Genomic DNA, 21,221 nt, shown 5'->3' with positions numbered 1-21,221 from the left:
GTCCCCGGTGAGACAAAAGCAAAAGTTCAAGCGACCATCCTGGGGAGCCCAGGGCACAGTCTTCTCCAGGTGAAGCCCAGACAGCCACCTGTCCACAGCACAAGAACACTACAAGAGCGCCACCTGCTGTATGAATTGCCAGCCCGGGCTCCCCCGTCTCAGGAATGCATCCACAGCTCATTCCATTCAGGAGCACAACCCTCTCAACCGGAGAATCTTGCGACTCCCTGGGATTGCACCAATCCTCACAAACAGGCACGGCCAGTCTTCAAAACACCAGAAATACAGTCAGTTGCCAAGGAAAAGTCTGGTTCTTTCGGATGATCATGATTCGATGCTATCTAGCCCCAACGTCAGTGTGGTGTTTGCCCTATCTCCATAGTCTTCATATCTTTCCAGGGTAGTTATTTGTCTAATTTAGGAGGCAATGGCTGGTTGCATAAATTCTGTCCAAAGTGATCATGTGCATCACAAACCCCTTTTCCAAGATGTGGGGTTTTTTTGTTTTTGTTTTTTTTATTTTTGTTATTATCTTTTTTTTTTTTTTTTTTTTTTTTTTTGCTAATGTCTCTCTAAACAAGGATGCCTCTGTAAGTGCATCTCCGGAAGGAGGAAGGGGTCTTGTGCAATGAGCCAGGTTTGCACCCCGGCCCAAGGCTACCGGTGTCCTTCCCGCACTGCTGGAAGTCAGCCACATCTGGCTCTCCCTCCGTCTTGGGTTGTCTTTGTGTCACAGACCTTTGGGGAGGCTGGCACTTTCTTCCCTACTCAATGGGGTCTGTGTATGTGCGCCTTAATGCTATCAATGTCTGCCTTTAACACTTCAAGCAATTCTGTGTGTGCCCCTTTCCGTTTGAAGAAAAAAAAGTTTAATTCCGTATTTCTTAATTTCCATTAAGCTCTTTGTTCCATTAAAATTACACACACACACACACACACACACACACACACACACAATACCTTCTTGCACTCTAGGAAGAGAAGGGATAGACAAAACCCTAAATACCCCTCCTATCACCAAGAAACCCAAACAATTCTATGACCGGGGGAAGGAAGAAAAAATTGTTTTCCAGTTAACTTCCAGGAGTACCCATCCTGAAGCATAAGAGAACAGGGCTTGTGTACAGAAAGGACAAACACCGGGTTACATTTCCAGAGGGCTCACTTTGCAGCCTGCTGGGCTCTGTGACTCAAGTCTCCTCTCAAAGGAGCAGCCTACCAGTTCCCTCACTCCACATGTCTCATGGCCCTGAGTGTCAGTCATCGGCAGCAACACCACACAGGGCAGCAGCCACTAGTGGTCACTCTCCTAAGAGCCACCCCACCCCGGCTCCGGAAGCGAGAGTCAGCGTTACGTACAGGGCAACCAATGTAGGCAGAGTTGTGGACACCGGGGGGCCTCTTGTAAGTGCCATCGCTGTCTGTGGTGATGAGTCTGTCCTTCTCAGCATCTCCGGGACAGCCGTTGACCTGGTGTTTTCGGCGTGGTTTAGGAGATCGTTTTATCCTGGAGCTGCGGGAGGGGGTGGGGCAGGAAGGAGGTTATCTTCATAGGAAATAATCCTTCCTGCCAGTAGCTTATCCACTAAACACAAAGTATTTTCCAAGCATCTGGGATATGGTGGCCACTGTGGTAAACACCCCATAGGATACAAATATGTAAGACATAGTCTCTGCTATGAGGAAGCCACAGTCTACCTGAGCATATTAAACACACGCAACAACAGAGAGTAATATAAGGTAATATATGACCGTGACTTTTTCCGGACCTTCAGAAAAGGGCAAGATCAGTGTGAGCTACCAGTATCATGGCTGGCTATACAGCACCTGAACTAGGTCTTGAAGAGCAAGTAGGATCTGCAGAAGGGGAGGGATGTGGGGAGAAATGCAAGCAGATCAATGTTTGGCGGGCAACAGCAGGCCCATCTAAGGGAGAGAAAGTTCTGTCTACACTGCTGGATGGTGGAAAGTAGCCAGAATGGGGAGGCAGGGCGCCTCCTGTTACAGGGCAGGTTCCATGCGGCAGGGAACCAAAGCTGTTACAGGTATTGGGCACAGCAAGACCAACCAGAGCAGCGATTACAGCACACACACGCGCCTTAGGGGCAGGGGTCCGGAAGGCCAAGACACCAAGACTCGGAGGACAGCTATGGGAAAAGAAATGCACCTGCACCTGGCACGGACGGGTGCCCACGTGAAGCAGGTGAAGGTACTGGAGGTAAGGGTGGGATGGGAGAGGAGGGAGATTCCCCAGTGAGAGAGACTCGAGCAGAGCCATCTGAGAAAGAGAAGGTGACTGCCATGTCCAACTAGCTGAATTCGGGGAGGCAGAATAAACCCAGGGCCAGGGTTCTGAGGCCCCTGGAGGAGCAGGCAGGGGAGCATGAGAAGAGGCCCAGCAGGAGGAAGGCCGACGGCGCCTCCACAGGCAACCCTTGGGGGGTGCCCCCGCCCCCTCTGCGGACGCCCACCTCTTCCTGGGCTCTATGAACACTGAGGGCACGCTGGCCGTGGGGTCCAGGATCTTGTCGATCTGCATCTGCGCCCTGCGGTATACACGGTGCCGCTCGCGCGTGTCGCCCGAGGACAGGTCGTCCACCACCGGGAACTCGTAGTGGCCACGGCGCTTGGCGCGGAGCCGGATCTTGTTCCGATGGTGCTCGATCTCGGACTTGTGCCTCAGGGCCGTCTGGATCTGCGTGGCCGAGGGGAGAGAAATGAGTCACGTGGAATGTTCCCGAAGGTTCCTGCCACCCACGTGAAGACAGCATCTTGGGGAAGGCCTTTCTTTTCCCCAGACCCGTGTCCAGGCCCCAAAGGGACAGGCACTCCCACGCGGGGGCATACATACCTATGTATCAAGCACTACATTTTAAAAAGAGAGTAAAAAAAAAAAAAAAAAAAAAAAAAAAAGATGTATGCTATCAAGTTGTGAGGCCACAGGCCTGGTGAGCACATTCCCTTCTTTCTTTCCACCAGATGGAAAATCCACTTAAAGGAGGATTTACCCGTAGCAGGTACAGAGGCGTGCAGACAGCTCTAGGTTAGGACTGGGGCTGAGCCAGGCCAGGACTCGGTGAGAAGAGACAACACACACCATCCTAAACCCGGGACACACGTTCTTGTCACATTCTTAGCAAGAAGCCAATGAGGGCTAGAGAGGGAAAACTCTAGGAACTCTTGATGGGACTTCGGTAAGATGATCTACTTCAAGGATCACCTTTAAAGTGGGCAGGGGGTTTCCACCACACCAATTGCTTATGACTTCATCCTGGCAGAACTCACAACAGTAGCAGGTATTTGTTAGGGGCAGGAAATGCACAGCATAAAGCTATGTGCAGTCCAAAATGGCTCAGGCCAGGTCAAACCTTTCAAGTTCAAGGTAACAGTGACTTGGCCTGGCCTTCTGCTTCCCCAAATCTTACCAACTCACTCTTCCAGGATTCACTGGAAGATGATTTTACTACGCCTTCCTAGATCCTTGGGGTCAGAGCGGATCTATCTGGGATCACCCCCCAATTCAAAGGTTCATTAGGAAAACTGATAGGACTTAGCATTTAGTCCCATTTAATACAGCAAAAGGACGCAAATTAAAATAAGCACAGGGTATGTGGGGTGAAATCTGGAGGAAATAAAGCACAAGCTTCTAAGAGGCCTTTCCCGGGGGAGTCACACTAAATATGCTTAATTCCTCCAGCAATGAGTTGTGACAACACATGTGAAATGTTGTCCACCAAGGAAGCCCATCAGAGATGCAGTGCCCAGGATCGGTACTGGGGGCTGTCCAACAGGCACCCTCTGCCTAGCGTGTACCAAAATCCCAGAGTCCCAGAAGGAAAAGAGATGTTCAAATAAGTCATAACGTTTGCAAAAACGGTCTGGGCACAGTGAACCACTCTGTTCTGGGAATGGCAGGAGGCTTTCTGACATGTAAGTTCCTCAACATCAGCCAAGGGCCAAAACAGGACTCTTGAAGGATAGCAGTCTCATGTTTGCCACATGAACTCTCTGCACAACGGCCAGTGTGCGAAACGGTGTCCTTGAATGGTATCTGATCTAAAAAAGCGGAGCATAAAACTTAAAATTAAGTATACTTCTTGGCAGCTCCGACCTTCAACACTGCAATGTTCACTTGTTGGTAAGCACTGACCAAATCAGAATGTGGGTTTTGTTTTGTTTTGTTTTTTAATATAAATGTACTTTTCAATATGAGCAAATACCTCTTTGTTAATTTTGTTGGTTTCTGCCACCCGGTCGGCCAGTACGGTGTGCTGAACTGGAGGTCCTGGTATCGGCTGCATGGCAATCAGCTGTATCTTACTGGGAACCCGCCGGCTGGCCTCTGATGACCGGGAGAGCCTGTCCACGTGCTCAAAGATGGAGGCTGACGAGTGCTGCTCGTTCCCTGAACTGGGCGGCGGCGGCCCTGGAGCAGAAGGAAAAGCAAAAGCATAAATAAAGCCATCCCAAAGAAACAGCAAATAATCAATCGTGACGCTGCATGGTGTCAAAACTTGCCATGTTTTGTCTAACGGCATCTCAAAGTCTTCAGGAAGGAAAGAGAGAGGACAGGAGCTGCTTAGTCAGTCACTAAGCAACTTGCACAACTTTTAGAGGAACATTGAAAGCAGCTCTGAACTTCCGCTATCAGTTGGAATGATAAAAATTTAGCCACCAGGGCAATTATACTGATAGAAAAACAAGAGAATAGGGAACAGTGGACATGCAGGTATGTGCTAGTTAACAATGAATACCTCTGGAAAATTACAGAAAAGTTATGAAAGAAATTGAAGAAGACACACAAAAAATTGGAAGAACATTCCATGCTCCTGGACTGAAAGAACAAATATTGTCAAAATGTTGGTATTACCCAAAGCAATCTACATATTCAGTGCAATCCCTATCAAAATAACACCAGCATTCTTCACAGAGCTAGAACAAACAATCCTAAAATTTGTATGGAACCAGAAAAGACCCTGAAAAGCCAAAACAATCCTGGAAAAGAAAACCAAAGCTGGAGGAATCACAATCCTGGACTTCAAAATGTATTACAAAGTTATAACCATCAAGACAGTATGGTACTGGCACAAGAAAAGACACTCAGCCCAGTGGAACAGAATAGAGAACCCAGAAATGGACACACAAACATATGGCCAACTAATCTTTGACAAAGCAATAAAGAATATCCAATGGGATAAAGACAGTCTCTTTAGCAAGTGGTGCTGGGAAAACTGGACAGTGACAACCAGAAGAATGAACCTGCACCACTTTCTTACACCATACACAAAAATAAACTCAAAATGGATGAAAGACCTAAACATAAGAAAGGAAGCCATCAAAATCCTAGAGAAGAAAGCAGGCAAAAATCTCTTTGACCTTGGCCGCAGCAACTTCTTACTCAACACTCCCTCCCTCAGAGGCAAGGGAAACAAAAGCAAAAATGAACTACTGGGACCTCATCAAAATAAAAAGCTTCTGCACTGCGAAGGAAACAATCAGCAAAACTAAAAGGCAACCGACAGAATAGGAGAAGATATTTGCAAATGACACATCAGGTAAAGAGTTAGTTTCCAAAATCTATAAAGAACTTATCAAACTCAATACTCAAAAAACAAATAATCCAGTGAAGAAATGGGCAAAAGACATGAATACACTTCTCCAAAGACGACATCCAGATGGCCAACCGACACATGAAAAAATGCTCAACATCACTCATCATCAGGGAAATACAAGTCAGAACCACAATGAGATACCACCTCACACCTGTCAGAATGGCTAACATTAACAACTCAGTCAACAACAGACGTTGGCGAGGATGCAGAGAAAGAGGATCTCTTTTGCATTGTTGGTGGGAATGCAAGCTGGTGCAGCCACTCTAGAAAACAGTATGGAGGTTCCTCAAAATGTTAAAAATAGAACTACCCTACGACCCAGCAATTGCATTACTAGGTATTTATCCAAGGGATACAGGTATGCTGTTTCAAAGGGGCACAGGCATCCCAATGTTTATTGCAGCACTATCAACAACAGGCAAAGTATGGAAAGAGCCCAAATGTCCATCAACGGATGAATAGATAAAGAAGATGCGGTATACATACACAATGGAGTATCACTCGGCAACCAAAAAGAATGAAATCCTGTGGTGCCTGGGTGGCTCAATTGGTTAAGCTATCTGATTCTTGGTTTGGGCTCAGGTCATGATCGCATGGTTTGTGAGTTCAAGCCCACAATGGGCTCTGTGCTGACAGTGCAGAGCCTGCTTGGGATTCTCTCTTTCCCTCTCTCTCTGCACCCCCCAACTCACTCTGTCTCTCTCTCAAAAATAAATCAATAAACAAAAGAAAAAATGAAATTTTGCCATTTGTAACTACGTGGATGAACTAGAGGGTATTATGCTAACCAAATTAGTCACAGAAAGACAAATATCATATGACTTCACTCATATGAGGAATTTAAGATACAAAACAAATGAACAAAAGGGAAGCAAAACTAATATAAGAACAGGGAGGGGGACAAAACAAAGAGATTCTTAAATATAGAGAACTGAAGGTTGCTGGAGGGATTGTGGGTGGAGGGATGGGCTAAATGGGTAAGGGGCATTAAGGAAGATACTTGTTGGGATGAGCACTGGCTTTTATACATACAGGATGAATCACTGGAATCTATTCCTGAAATCACTATTACGTTATATGCTAACTAACTTGGATGTAAATTTTAAAAAATAAAAATAAAGGGGCGCCTGGGTGGCTCAGTTAAGTGTCCAACTTCGGCTCAGGTCATGATCTCATGGTTTGTGAGTTCGAGCCCCGCGTTGGGCTCTGTGCTGACAGCTCAGAGCCTGGAGCCTGCTTCGGATTGTGTCTCGCTCTCTCTCTCTCTCTGCCCCTCCCCTGCTCATGCTCTGTCTCTATCTCAAAAATAAATAAAACATTAAAAAAATTTTTTTAATAAAAATAAAAAAGAATTCTCATGGTAAAAGAAAAAAAAATTAAAATAATGAACACATCTAGTCTTTCAGTTCTGACACACAAAGAAAACTAAGTTGAAGAGCCACAAAAAGAAAAAGCTGCTGCCAAGAGGGAATTTTTCCCACTTAAAAAAACAGGAGTGGTACCCTTAAAAAAGGGGGACACTGCATGGCATGCATATCTTACTACATTGAACTTTAAAAATTTTTTAACGTTTATTCATTTTTTTTGATAGAGCATGAGTGGGGGAGGGGCAGAGAGAGAGGGAGACACAGAATCCGAAGCAGGCTCAGGCTCTGAACTGACAGCACAGAGCCCGACGTGGGGCTCGAACTCAGGGACCGTGAGATCATGACCTGAGCTGAAGTTGGGACACTCAACGGACTGAGCCACCCAGGCGCCCCAACATTGAACTTTTCAGAAAAGTAACCAGAACTTCAAAAGAGAGGGGTGCCCCGGTGGCTCAGTCAGTTAAGTGTCCAACTTAAGCTTGGTCATGGTCTCATGGTTCATGAGTTCGAGCCCCGTGTCCGGCTCTGTGCTGACAGCTCAGAGCCCGGAGCCTGGTTCGGATTGTGTGTCTTCCTCTCTCTCTGCCCCTCCCTCACTCACACTCTGTCTCTGTCTCTCAAAAATGAATAAGCGTTAAAAAAAATTAAAAAGAAAACAGAGACCGGACCTTAGTAGAATGGGTGATTTTCTCCAATTTCTTGCATTTTCTCTAGTGGGGATTTTCTCTAATGCATATGACTTTGGTAGTAGATATAATCCCAATAAACTTTACGTTTCAAAAGGCAAAGAGAGAGATGCAGAAGGGATGAAGAGATGGGAAGAGCTTCATAGAGGTACTTAGATACACTCCCTCTGCTAAGCCACAGTTGTCCCCTGAACACTCTGGACAGTGCTTTACAATACACGACCAAGAGGTCACAAGAAGGAGTGAGAGCGTGTGGAATCTGTTTTAATGCACGCACATCAGTGGTGTGTATGTCTTTGTATTTCGTCTCAATTTGAATTATATCCCACACGATTAGAAATGATTTATAGAATTGTGAATGAATGACGCCTCTCTAGCAAGGGAGCATCATTATCTGGATTCAGGCTATTCTCGGGCTTTCCTTCCCTGCCCTGGGCCCAGAGGGAGCCTATTTGTGCAACACAAGCACAGCCGGCACCACCATTCATCCTGTGGCAGCTACTCAAATTGCAGGCACAAAGCCTAAAAGGGGGTAATTAGCTTCGCCAGACAGGCTAGCCTTGCTAACCCAAACTTTGACAGTAACAGCAAATGTCACAAAGGGGAACCCTTTAAGCTACTGACACTTAAAGATGAGACGCTTTCCTCCAGAAGGGTTAACAGACCGGGGCACACAGATGACAAAGGAAGATCACCATTCCCCGACTTTCGCGCTGTCTTCCTGCCTGGGTACCTCCCAGCTGCAAGCCTATGCCTCGCTCCTGTCGGTGCCCTGTTCCAGTCCCCAGCTGTGGTCACGGTTTGGCACAATTCACCAACTGCAACCAGACAATATATGTATGTGTATATATCTGTAACGGGGATATACTTTTTTAAGTTTATTTATTTGGGGGAGGGGTGGGGAGGGTTAGAGAGAGAGAGAGGGAAAGTGAGAGAACCCCAAGGAGGCTCCAAACCATCAGTGTTGAGCTCGATGTGGGGCTCAGACTCATGAACTGTGACATCATGACCTGAACCGAAGTTGGATGTTTAACCAACTGAGCCACCCGGGCGCCCCATAACTTGGTTATTTTTATGTTTGCTATATATTGTACAAATAAAAACTACATGGACAATAATGACCAATGGAAGGTACAACTGGGATACACAGAGATTAATCTGCATGAATATGCCTTAAGGTAATAGGAGACTTTGGATTAAAACCCATTTATATTCAAATAGAAAACCAAAAAACTGTAATGATAGAAATTAGAGTAGGAAGATGTAGACAAAGCAGAATGACAGGGGAAAGAACTATATGAAGTACTGAAATGGTGAAGCTATAAAACATTTTTAAAGAATATTAATTTCATTATCTGCAGGTAAATACAAAGTACACTATCGCTAAGGCCCATGGCCCCCATTAGTATCCTGGGAGGCAGCGATCACATTTCTCTCTTCCTCTTCCTCCCATTCTAGCACCTCACCCGCCACAGGCACTAAGCACAGATATGCTGAATGCAGGACTAACCAACCAGTCACTTCAACTAAGTTTATAAAATTTTACCCCAGAAAGGCATCTGGGAATCTGCTTCAATGAAAAGAATTATCTGTGAATTTAGTCATTCTATGAATGAGTGCTCCACAATTCCTTGACAAACTTTGATGTATAGGCAGTCAAAACAGTTGCCCTGCAATCTCCCCCAAATTATTCATTTGCTTTGCAAACTCCGTAACAACGCCAAAGGAGGTATCGGCTTAGCTCCAACTGAAACTTCTAGAAGTCCATTCTACAATTCAGAACTTGTGGAATTCTCATGAATGAAGTGCCAACTACTTAAAAATCACATCTTTGGGGCGCCTGGGTGGCTAAGTCGGTTGAGCATCCGACTTCAGCTCAGGTCATGATCTCGCAGTCTGTGAGTTCGAGCCCCGCATCAGGCTCTGTGCTGACAGCTCAAAGCCTGGAGCCTGTTTCAGATTCTGTGTCTCCCTCTCTCTCCGCCCCTCCCTGACTCATGCTCTCTCTCTGTCTCAGAAATAAACATTAAAAAAAAATTTTTTTTTAAATCACATCCTTGCACGCACATGTTTCGCAGTCCTTACCTACTCAGTGGATTCCCGATGACAGAGGAGGAAGGATACAACATTAGGCAAGAACACCACAATGGTGGCACAGTACCAGGCTGAATACCATTGCCTTCACACGAGGAAGGTGCATCGTCTCCCTAGCTCATCTCTCTCTTCACAGCTCTGCTAAAGGGAACCCGTGGTAACAATGTGACTTTCTCTAAAACCACAATAACTGTGAACACAATGACATCTAAGTAACCTCCTAAGGGTCCATAGATGGTCATATATATGCATCATGGTCTACCCACCTTCCAAAAATAGTCAGCTGGGCAGGGGATAAAGCACAACCTCTAATAGACCAAAATCAATGATGCTCTTTTCTCAGCCACCATTGCAATGTGGGTCAGATGACTTGTGACATCCATTGCAAGTCTTGCCAATGAGTCAGAAAGGACCCAGAGGCCAGGGCACCTGCTGTGTTGAGACAGAACACTGGTCCCAGGGTAACATGGAGGAGGGACCCAAGTGGTTCTCAGGCAACTATGACTTGTCACAAAAGAAGGACTTTTACATGAATCACAAAATAATTCAAAAGCTGTGATTAAAAACTCACAATCCTTAGGAATGCTAACTGGTGCAGCCACTCTGGAAAACAGTATGGAGGGTCCTCAAAAAAATTAAAAATAGAACTACCCTACAACCCAGCAATTGCACTAGTAGTTATTTATCCAAGGGACAGAGGTATGCTGCTTCCAAGGGGCACACGCACCCCCATGTTTATAGCAGCACTATCAACAATAGCCAAAGTATGGAAAGAGCCCAAACGTCCATCGATGGATGAATGGATAAAGATGTGGTGTGTGTGTGTATGTGTGTATATATATATATATATATATATACACACATACACATACACAATGGAGTATTACTCGGCAATCAAAAAGAATGAAATCTTGCCATTTGCCACAACGTGGATGGAACTAGAGTGTATTATGCTAAGCAAAATTAGAGGAAGACAGATATCACATGACTTCACTCATATGAGGAATTTAAGATACAAAACAGATGAACATAAGGGAAGGGAAGAGAAAAGAATATAAAAATAGGGAGGGGGACAAAACATAAGAGACTCTTAAATACAGAGAACAGGGGCGCCTGGGTGGCTCAGTCGGTTGAGCGTCCGACTTCAGCTCGGGTCACGATCTCGCGGTCCGCGAGTTCGAGCCCTGCGTCGGGCTCTGGGCTGATGGCTCAGAGCCTGGAGCCTGCTTCCGATTCTGTGTCTCCCTCTCTCTCTGCCCCTCCCCCGTTCATGCTGTGTCTCTCTCTGTCTCAAAAATAAATAAACGTTAAAAAAAAAATAAAAAAAAAATACAGACAACAAACTGACAGTTGCTGGAGAGGCTGTGGGAGGGGGAATGGGGTAAATGGGTAAGGGGCATTAAGGAATCTACTCCTGAAATCACTGTTGCACTACATGCTAACTTGGATGTAAATTTAAAAATAAATTAATTTTTTTTTTAAACTCTCAATCTTTTCTATAGGGTATTTAAGTTCTATGCAAGCAAAAAAATACCTTCATGGTAGCTTTAAAGAAGTAAACAAGATCTTTCAAGCGAAGTGATATTTGTAGTGAGAAAATCATCTTTCTAAAATATGAAAATAATGTACAGATTGTGGCGTCTCTTCAAATCATAATGGTGACATCTTAGCTTCCAGAACTCACAACATCTAGTGTACTTGCCTCCTTCCGCGGACAACTCAGTCCCACACCTGACATGCTTACTAGTTGGATTTTGAGTATGTGTTGATAGTGATATTTGATTTTTGTTAGCCACACAGAAGATACTGGTTTTAATACTGTCAGTAAGGAGTTAAATGCAGGAACTAAAAGCAAGATTTTCTCAGATAAGCAATGAACAGAAACTGAGAAACTCCAGAACTGATTCTTTTTTTTTCTTTTTCCCTCTCAAATATTTCCTTCCCAGAATCAAAATTAGATTTTAGTTCTGTCTGTCTGAAAGAGAGCACCTGTTACCATGGTGCTTAAATAAGTTTTACAATTCTGTGAAACTGGATCCAAAGAAAAAACTCTTCCTTTATTCTAAGGGAGTTTTCTTTAACATCAAAAAAGAGCTGGAAGGAATCTCAAAAATGAGCTAGTTTAGTCCTACAGAAGCCCCAAAGGCTACGGGACTTGCAAGGTCACCAGCATGGCAATGATAGATCAGGCCCTCTAGCTTCCATCTAGAATCTGTTCATTTATAGAATATGGTTCACTTGGTACTGCATTTTGAAACAAAGAAATTTATGACGGCAAATGTTGAAGTATAAAAATTACTATTAAAAACAGTATCGTGGGGCATTCCAATTTTCTTTGCATTACTGAAATGGCCCTGAAATATAAATAAAACTCCAGCAAATACAACAGCTGTACTAGCACATTTACTTAACAGAATCTCTTAAACTAAAGCCAAGCTACCTTGCCATCACACCAAGAAATGCTCCTAAGTCTAGTTAGACCTGTGGGCTTAGTTTTGTCATGGAGCAAGAGCTCCACGTTCATGTCTTTGGGACGGACACGAAGTCCGTTTCATACCTGGCCTAAAAAACCACAGACTACAGATTCAAATATGCTACGCCACCCGATTGCACCGAATGACCTATAGGAAGGATGATCTAGGAACAGAACCAAATATAATGCATTTGGACCCATGATACATAAACGACTTTCTGGCAGTGGCAGCTGGGAAATACTGGAATTGGATCCTAAGAAGGTCACTAAATCCTGGAGGTAGTGTTTGCGAGTCTGGTTGTAGTTTGATTTCCTCCTTGTTCTTGGGGGAGGCAAACCATTAGGACTCTCCACTAGAATGGAACATGGCTATGAACTTCCAAACGTACTTGAGTGAATCCCTAACCTCTAGCACAGTCCCCCGCCTCAATCCAGACACCAGAACCACATCAGACAGTGACGGCTGATGCTGAGAAACTCACCATATGGATAACAAATATTCCACTGCAGATTTTTTTGTTAAATGTTTAGCATGTGAAATACCGTAAAACCTTATCCTACTGGACTCTCCATTACTACAGTTAACGTGGAGAACGGGAAGAATCACTGACCGCTCTGTGGGGCTCTGTGGGGCGGGCCATCGTTTGCCGTTCCCGGTGTCTTGTCTCCTGCATCCCTCTCACTGGACTCCTCACTTACGGTAGAGTCAGCATCTGATGGAGAAACTCTACAGACACAAAACAAACACAAGCATTAGGAAAAAGAAAGAAAGGGAGGGGAGGGGAGGGGAGGAGAAGGTCACATTAACTTAGGTGTGGAAGGCAGCCTTCGAGGCAAAACAGACAGAAATGGGACCGTCCAAAAAATCATCTACAAGGAACACACACTCACAGCACATAGTCCCCTCGTGAAGACAGTATAACAGGGCTTATATGGTTCAGCAGGCTGTGTTTCAGCAAATACCAGGAAACTGAGTGCCACACTGGAGGATGGTCCCTCGGCTACCAGGGCCCTGGCCTGGCAGTGTGGGTCCAGCAGAGACTGTATCAGAAGATCTGGGGTTAAGGCCCGGTTCCAGGTCAACTGAGACTACAGAATTCCTAGGAACCCAGGGTGGTCCTGAAGACACCCCAAAGAACCCCACAGCTTCGGCAGAAGCCAACACTTATAACACAAAAGCAACAATCACTCCTGAGATTTGATTCTACATATAAGAGCAAGGATGTCAGAGAACCCAGGCTGCACCAGGCTAATGAAAATCCTTAACCAGTTAGTAGACCTTCTCTGTGTGTCCCTAAGGGATGCTAAAATACTACCTTAACCGCAGACCACTGAACTGTTGTGACTAATGTCTAGAATGGGACTACCAGGGGAGGGGGGGAAAAAAACTTGGCAAGATTATACTAACGTTTTTGACGATCTTTAATGATTTGATTTATTCTTAGCCTGCAAGATAATTAAGCAAGTAACATCTCTCTACATAATTCGCTTTCTTTTGTAAAGATCACGTTGTAACATCCATTAAATTCTTAAAACTAGGCCAGAACCCCCGGGGTAGGTTTTCTGATAAGTCAGAAATTGTGACATCGTTTCAAGTGTTGGTATGATCACACGTTTTTCTCCCCCTCTTAGCAGGAGATCAAGATTTGGAGTTCAAAGCTTCAAGGAGGGCTGATAATTTGAAGCTTCCATACCGTGGCGTGACCAGGCTGAGTTCTACAGTCAACTGCATAAAACCTGATCCTGATCTTTGACCAAGCTCCAGCCCTTCTCACAGGATCAGAGGGTGAAAAGGGGGACTTCCAGGCGGTGTGTTAACAGGCAGTCCTCCGTGCGCTTTGCTTTGATAGAAGAATGGAAATACACTGGGAATGGGGAGCTGGGCAGGGGGGAGGTGGTGTGGAGCCCATGGAAACACGCTAACGAGAGAGACAACAGAGACGGCTGGCGAAAAGCCAGGCGAAGAAAGGAGGATGCGATGAAAGTCACCTGCAGACAAAGCTACCAAGTCATAGCCAGCCTCTGGCATAATGTCAAGGGCAAAACCAATATGGACTGAGTGTGTATTATGTGTCAGGCTTGTTTTATCTATGACTTCTGATATCATGTCCTGAGGGCCTAGAATGACCCACCCCAGAATACACACACTTGAGCTAGTCAATACCTCACCAAGTCTCAGGGGGACCACCAAACCATGAGAGGCAGCGATTTATAACGCTAAATACTTGAGAAAAGCGCCTGGACTCCTATGGCAGTCCACCGGAGTGGATCAAGAGCGCTTGGGTTCATTAACTTTGGGCAAGCTGGCGCCAGTCTCCTGGAGTTCCAGACCCAGGGAATACTCACCATCAGCTCTTTTGACACTGGAACCTGACAAACTGAAAACGGAAACATGCTCTGAGATAGAGAACAATACAGAAAGCCCAATAAGAACCTTCCTCGGTGTCGGACGTTCTTGGAAGGGATCTTTGCCTTGGGGCTGGGCACATCTCCGTTTTCAGAGGGTGTGGTGTGATCCTTGACAGGTCCCGGCAGTGGTGCTGGCTCATGAATAATCAGTATGTCGTCTTTATTGTGCTGACCCAGATGCTGCTTCGCAAAATCAAAGCCCTTCACGCTAGGGATCTGCAACTAAAACACACAGACACACCCAAGTGAGAGAGTCAATCTGAAGTCCCGGGACTGTAAAAGGGGATTGTGAGGGCCGGCAAGATTGTGAGTGCCAACTTCCGACCCGAGATGGTGCTTGCCACCCCACCAATCTAACTGAACAAGCATCTCTAAAACATCAACAGTGTGCACAGGGCTGTTTATACCTAGAGTTGGCAGAAAAGGCAGATACTTGCGAAAGATGAAAGAAGATTATGGGACCAAATATCTAGACCATGATACAAAAGACACTGCAAGACAATACCTGGCCACCATCACAGTAGCATGATCATGTGCTATGCAGTGGATTAGATGGAGACAGTGGCACGATATATTGGGCGAGATATATATATATCTATATATAGTAGGCGAGATATTCTTTATCGAGAAATGGAGACTGAGGCCGGGATTCGCAGGACAGGAAGAACTTGGAAATAAATGCAAAAGGGCAGCTACACAGAGAATGTCCTAAGACTGTGTCAGGGGCCAGAGAACACCTGAAAGCTGGGAAGAGAGCACATCAGCTGCCCTAGAAGGGTCAGAATGTGGGGAGAGAGAGAAGGCTGCCCAACACCAAGTGCCAGTTTCTAGAGCAGAAAACCACTAAGCGTTTCTAAAGAGGCAGATTTCCAAAATCCAAGCAGACAGGACACAAAGAGACCAATTGGGAAGTAATGAACAATTCTAAAGAAGAGGCAGAAGGATCTGGAAGCCAAATATAGACGCAAGAGGCAAAGGAGGGAGAGCAGCCAGTGATAACTTGAATGACTTATAGGCAGGCATCCTGAACAGTGGAAGGCACATTCGTCACGAAAGAATGCTAACCTGAGGAGATAAAAAGACAAGTTTCACTTCAGACATGCTTCAGATTGAGATAGCAGGAAACGCTCCAAAGGAGGAGAGCTTGGTGTCACTGGACACAGAGGATGACAGCTTGGGGGAGATTTCAGGCTGGAGATAGGACTTGGAGAGCATCTGTACAGAAGATGACGTGAAGGGGTCCTGAGATATTTTTAAAGATGGAAACAGAGTCTGTGGACAAAATGTTGGGTAACATCTAATAGTTTGGGGCTCAGAGGAAGAGGCGAGGGAAATAAATAAGTGACTTTCAAAGAAATAAAAGAATTTGTGAAGTCTAATGTAATAGAAGGCAAGGAGATAGAGAAGTTCTAGAAAGGAGTGGCCGAAAGAAGTAATGCGGGCACAAAGAGAAAGGAGAAAGAGGTCTTTGAAAAAGCCCAGCTCTCACATTGGTGGATGCGGAAGTCCTACCTTAGGTACGTGGTGGCAACACCAAACCCACAGCCAATGCCCCGTGGACCTGCCACGACGGAGTCCACGCCTCGGCTCCCAGGGCTGCGCTAACACAGGAAAAGCGCTCAAAAGTATATAGAAATGTGGGCAATAAAGGTGAGGCACCCTTTGCGGTGACACTAAAAGTGTCAGGGGTCAGGGGAAGGCATTATGTGTCATTAATTGGAACTTGAAGAGTATAGGAAACTAAACTGCATTTCAATAATTGCCCCATGGGTCTCCTTGGCAGGAAAGCCACATGCACACCAAAGCCCTTGGCGAGGCTGTATTCCACACTTTATAGAGAGTCCATCGGTCAAAGACAAAGGCCAAAACAACCGAAGGAGTTATTTTAGACAATGGGCTATGTGTAGAAGCAAAAGGTTTTGTCATATTTGTGCTAACTTCATGCCAAACGAGTGACAACACCAAAGGCTTAGATCTGTGATCTCGAAGGTCTTTTTAGCACTAAAAGTCTACAATCTGTGAATAGAAAGGAAGTAGTCGGTAATAATGACTTATTCCAGCAGAGGGGGACAAAACTTACTATAAATGTAGTTTACAAAGCTGTTGCTTGGAAACAAGAGGCAAAGACCAGGTGAGGCTCTGTTTTCTAAATTAATGATCCCGTGTGACCAGAGCAGACTACTCCACCACAGACAGGGGCCGTTCGTGAGTGTGCCTGTGGTCTGGGCATCACGCTGGTTCCCCTTTCCTACCTCCTGTCGTGAGAGTCCTTCCCTTGCTTTTTACCCCTGCAGCGCCCCCTGTTAGTTCCATAAACAAACTGCCTCTAAATGGAAGAATCACGGATATAATCAATAGTCACTGAGTCAACCCCGTCAACACCATTTAGTAAATCTTGGTAAAATCTTCTTTAGTGCACTTCCCAGTAAGAAAGTAAATGCCTCTAATGACCAGGAAACAATCACTTTTGCAAGGTAGACGGTCAGCTTTAGAAAAACTGAAGGAGGAGCCACAGACTGCCTCCTCCAAGTAAAGGTCTCCAAAGTGAATAAAGGAAAAAATACAAACCGCACTGCCTCTGTGGTCCAGTCTGTGTACCCCAAGTCTAGGGATTGATACTGGTCACCTACCCTGACAAACTCTCAGAGTTCGTGCAAGAAACAAACACACGTATATGTCGAAATGCTTCATAAAATGTCTAAGTACCATCCAGGTGCAATTGACAACATCGCTGTTGCTATTGGCTGATGAAATGTCAAGCAGTTAACAGAAATTGCTAAGTGTTCTCAGGCGTCAGATAAAAGCTATAAAGTTAGACACAAAATTTTCTAATTCAGCACCAAGATATGACAGGGTAGACCCTCCATAAATATTTGATAACTAAATGAATTTTAAAAAGTCATTTGGAGCTCCAAACTTACTGGATCTTGTGGGGAACCAAGGAAAGGCCCTGCCGGCTCACTGTTGATTCCCACCAACATCTTCGAATATATCCATTAGATCTTGCACTACTTACAAGCAGGGTGAGTCACCACCTTCAACAATAGAAATTTGGCAACTAACCTGTGCTTCTGCACAAAACAAAAGCTACCTTAGAACACACAAAAGGAAGAAATTAGAGGAAAACTTGCCCACTTATGCAATTAGCTCCTTTTGTTTTATCCCTACTTCCCAGAATGCTTTTTTCTAGTTTTTCCATTTCTTAAAAACAAACAAACAAACAAAAAATCTAGAGTTCAGTCTGGCTGTATTGTGTCTCCGGCTTCCCCATGCAGAATAAGCTTCAATCAGTATTTTATAAAAGAGCCACAATTAATTAGGGCCTTCAATATTTCTCTAAGGACCCATTATTTCTGAGGAAAGATGGCTCTCTTTTGTTCCATCCCTCTTTAATATGTCACAGAGGGGGCAGTCCCCATTGTCCGTGCCCCACTGGAATACGTCGCCGACGAGTCAGAGAGGGCTGGTAAAGCAGGTCAGCCAAAGAATAGGAGAGATGCCTGATGAATTTTAAAATGCATGAGCCATAAATATAATACGACCTGGGTGGAACAAGACGGAGCGAATCCCCAGCTCTCCGGTTAGCCTGAACCCCTGGGAAGGAGCAGTTAAGATGACAATAGAAACCACAGAGCAAACCCCAAACGTGCCTGAATAAAAATTTGCAGTCTCGCAGACCGCAGCACTGTCTATGCATTTCTTATTTGGTGGATGTGATCTGTGAAAAGTCACCACGGTCGCCATGCTGATTCCATTCAGAAGGCGAGGACAAGGAGACGTTACTACCGTCTGTCCCTGCTGCAGCCCTGGGACCTCTGGTCACCCTGCGATCTTGGAGGTAGCAGCCAAGTGACAGTGGGGGAACTGAACTCCCCACAAACTAGGTGCTACGGGGTCCGTGCAGAGAATCAAAGAGCAACCGCAGGGGATGAGAGGAATTTGGCTGAGATGGAAGAAATGCCCATGAAGCTTCTCTCTTCCATCAGCTGTCCACACAGCCTTCCACAGTGGTCGTTCCCGGCATGAATATGTTCAAGCTGCTCTCCCTGCTGAAAATCCATCATTGGCTCCTCACTACCTAGAGCACCACTGCCAACCCCTGATCTGTCCTACAACCCCTCCCAGCCTGGCTCTTGCCTACCGTCCCCTCAGTTTTTCCTGTGCCCTTCCATAAACCTTTGCTCCATCGTTCCTGACAGATAGACCATTCCCTCCACCTGAGCCCACTTCATCTGGTTCATCTCTTCAACCTCTGAGCTTCAGCCCCAGCATCACCCCTTCCCAGAGGGCAGAGGCAGCCCACTGCCCAATGGGGTAGCTGCCCCTCCTCCCTGCTTCTGTGGCAGCCTGGACAGACTTAGGCTGCAATGTGTCAGTGTCTGGGTCACTTGTCCTCTCTTACTAAAGGCCTCGAAGGCAGGGATTGCATGTCATCTGGACTTGTGACCCAGCCTGGCCCTGCTTGGCTCAGAGCAAAGGCTGGGTGTTGGGTGACCGGATAAGCAGTGACTGAAGCAGCTCCCTCTGGCTGCCCACAGTGCCCACAGGTCAGGAACCATGGTCCCACGCCAACAACAGAGTATGGACTACCCCATCAGAAGGAACAAGCTTCCGTGGGATCAGCAGCATCTAGCCAATGCCATCCATGTCTCTAAATAGAGCCTCAAACAGGGCGAGGTGGGTCCAAGCTGCAGTTTTTCTGATACTAGTAAAAAGTGATGGCTTTGGGCTACAGATTAAAGAGACTACAGATAAAAGAAAGATATGCGTTAGGTTTGTTTTTTTTAATTAGTGGAAATAAAAAAAGACCCTGTCTCCAAATGTGACAGAATGGTCTCTCCCTCTTATCATATGTCAAAACGAATCCACTCCCAATCTGAAGAGGTTTCCTGCTCATTACAAGGGGTAGTGGGTGTGGACTCTTGGTCAGCACATTTATTGTTTCCAGATGTTTGTAGCTCTGAGATTTGCTCGGGGGATCTAGGGGAGTAGCAGTGCAGCAACATCGGGGGGGGGGGGGGGCAGGGTGAGCACAAGAAGGAGAAAGAACTCTTGAAGTCACAGGAGAAGCTGGCATCTTTTCAAACTGCCCCAAGGGATGGGCTAGAGGCCCCTCACTACTGCCACGTAAATCTTAGAAGAAACAGTTGTAAAGTAGAGATATTTGTTTCTAAACTAAACACAGATCATCCTTTTCCTATCATAAACACGAGACAAGACCTATATAGCGGGTTCCTATGCCAGCAAAACAAAGACCACGCTTCTGAAATGTCACGGGGCTTTGGCCCCCCTTCCAGTGTCAGAAGACACTTACTCCCTCAGGGGCCCCCTCCACGCAGGAGACCTTCCTACAAACATGCCATAAAGGGCAACTCCGAGGGCTGGAGGTTCTATTTGAAACTCTGTCCATTTGATTTATAGCAACATCTGGGGCACGAAAATATTTCGGAAGTAAAAGTAGGAGAAGGAGAAAACTTGGGGAATATCCTGTTTTGAACTCAAGGGATGTTGTCCTCTGACAGTTGAATGAAGGAACAGATGACAGATGGGCTTCCATGGGGAGTGTTTATGTTGGGCAACATGGAACATGAAAGACCTGACGACATACCCATCTATACTGGGTAAATCTCTCTGTAACATTACTCTTTTCACCGGAACAAAAACATTTCCAAACGTACTGTTGATCTTAGCACAATGAATTCACGCAATGAATGATTCAGCACATCAAGCATTTTTTCCAGGTTTTTTTCATGCCACTACCTTGCCTAACAACAAAACAACCTTAGCACACTATGTAAATAATAAATGAAGACAGGTAATAAATAGAACCTTAGTGTATAAAATGCTTCCAATACATTTGTGTGCCTGGGTGGCTCAGTCGGTTAAGCGTCCGACTTCGGCTCAGGTCATGATCTCGCGGTCCGTGGGTTCGAGCCCCGCGTCAGGCTCTGTGTTGACCGCTCAGAGTCTGGAGCCTGTTTCAGATTCTGTGTCTCCCTCTTTCTCTGACCCTACCCTGTTCATGCTCTCTCTCTCTCTCTGTCTCAAAAATAAATAAATGTTAAAAAAAATTTTTTTAAACGCTTCCAATACATTTGATAATCATAAGCTTCCAACTTAGTCACAGCTTTGCATTTTAGTTAATTCATAAGAAAAAAAAATACTTATTTTTTTTCTTTCAGCAGGTATAGGTTTGTAATGGGCAGCGTTTCTTACAGCCAAACAGAATAAATTTCAAAGGCTAACTAATAGGCAGCCCTTTATTTCTTCTTGTTCTGCCTCTTGCTTGCTTTTTTTAATCAAACTTCTAGAGTCAAATGAGCCCTCTAAATGTGTGAGACCCACAGAGGGTGTACATTCATAAACACAGTAGATGGACTACCATTTTCCATTCCCTTGGCAATGGCTAATTGGCACGGTGGGCTAGACGTGTGCAGCTACTGACTTCTTCTTGGGTACTTGGCATGTTTTTGCTCAGAAAAGATCAACCAAAACTAGACACTTACTAAGAGTCAATATCTTTGCTCTGAAACTGCTATGTGACAAACACTGCAGGAACCACTCAAACATAAATGTGAGA

At 45.4% G+C, this 21,221-nt stretch overlaps 1 protein-coding gene across 1 annotated transcript in view; it reads right to left on the bottom strand.

Moving 5' to 3' along the window:
• KIAA1549 (KIAA1549 ortholog) overlaps positions 1 to 21,221 on the bottom strand; it is a 152,152-nt gene that overhangs the window by 43,611 nt on the left and 87,320 nt on the right. The window contains exons 11-15 of the mRNA XM_086689024.1: positions 14,667 to 14,863; positions 12,844 to 12,959; positions 4,221 to 4,426; positions 2,472 to 2,695; positions 1,360 to 1,513 (exon numbers count right to left, since the gene is read on the bottom strand). Of these exons, the coding sequence (XP_086545150.1) occupies positions 1,360 to 1,513; positions 2,472 to 2,695; positions 4,221 to 4,426; positions 12,844 to 12,959; positions 14,667 to 14,863 (897 nt within the window). The remainder of the gene's footprint in view (positions 1 to 1,359; positions 1,514 to 2,471; positions 2,696 to 4,220; positions 4,427 to 12,843; positions 12,960 to 14,666; positions 14,864 to 21,221) is intronic.

This window comes from Puma concolor, chromosome A2 (genome assembly GCF_028749965.1).
Source record: "Puma concolor isolate L17-30 chromosome A2, mPumCon1.1.hap2, whole genome shotgun sequence".
Taxonomy (NCBI): Eukaryota; Metazoa; Chordata; class Mammalia; order Carnivora; family Felidae; genus Puma; species Puma concolor.
This window is presented reverse-complemented; position numbering and strand designations above follow the sequence as displayed.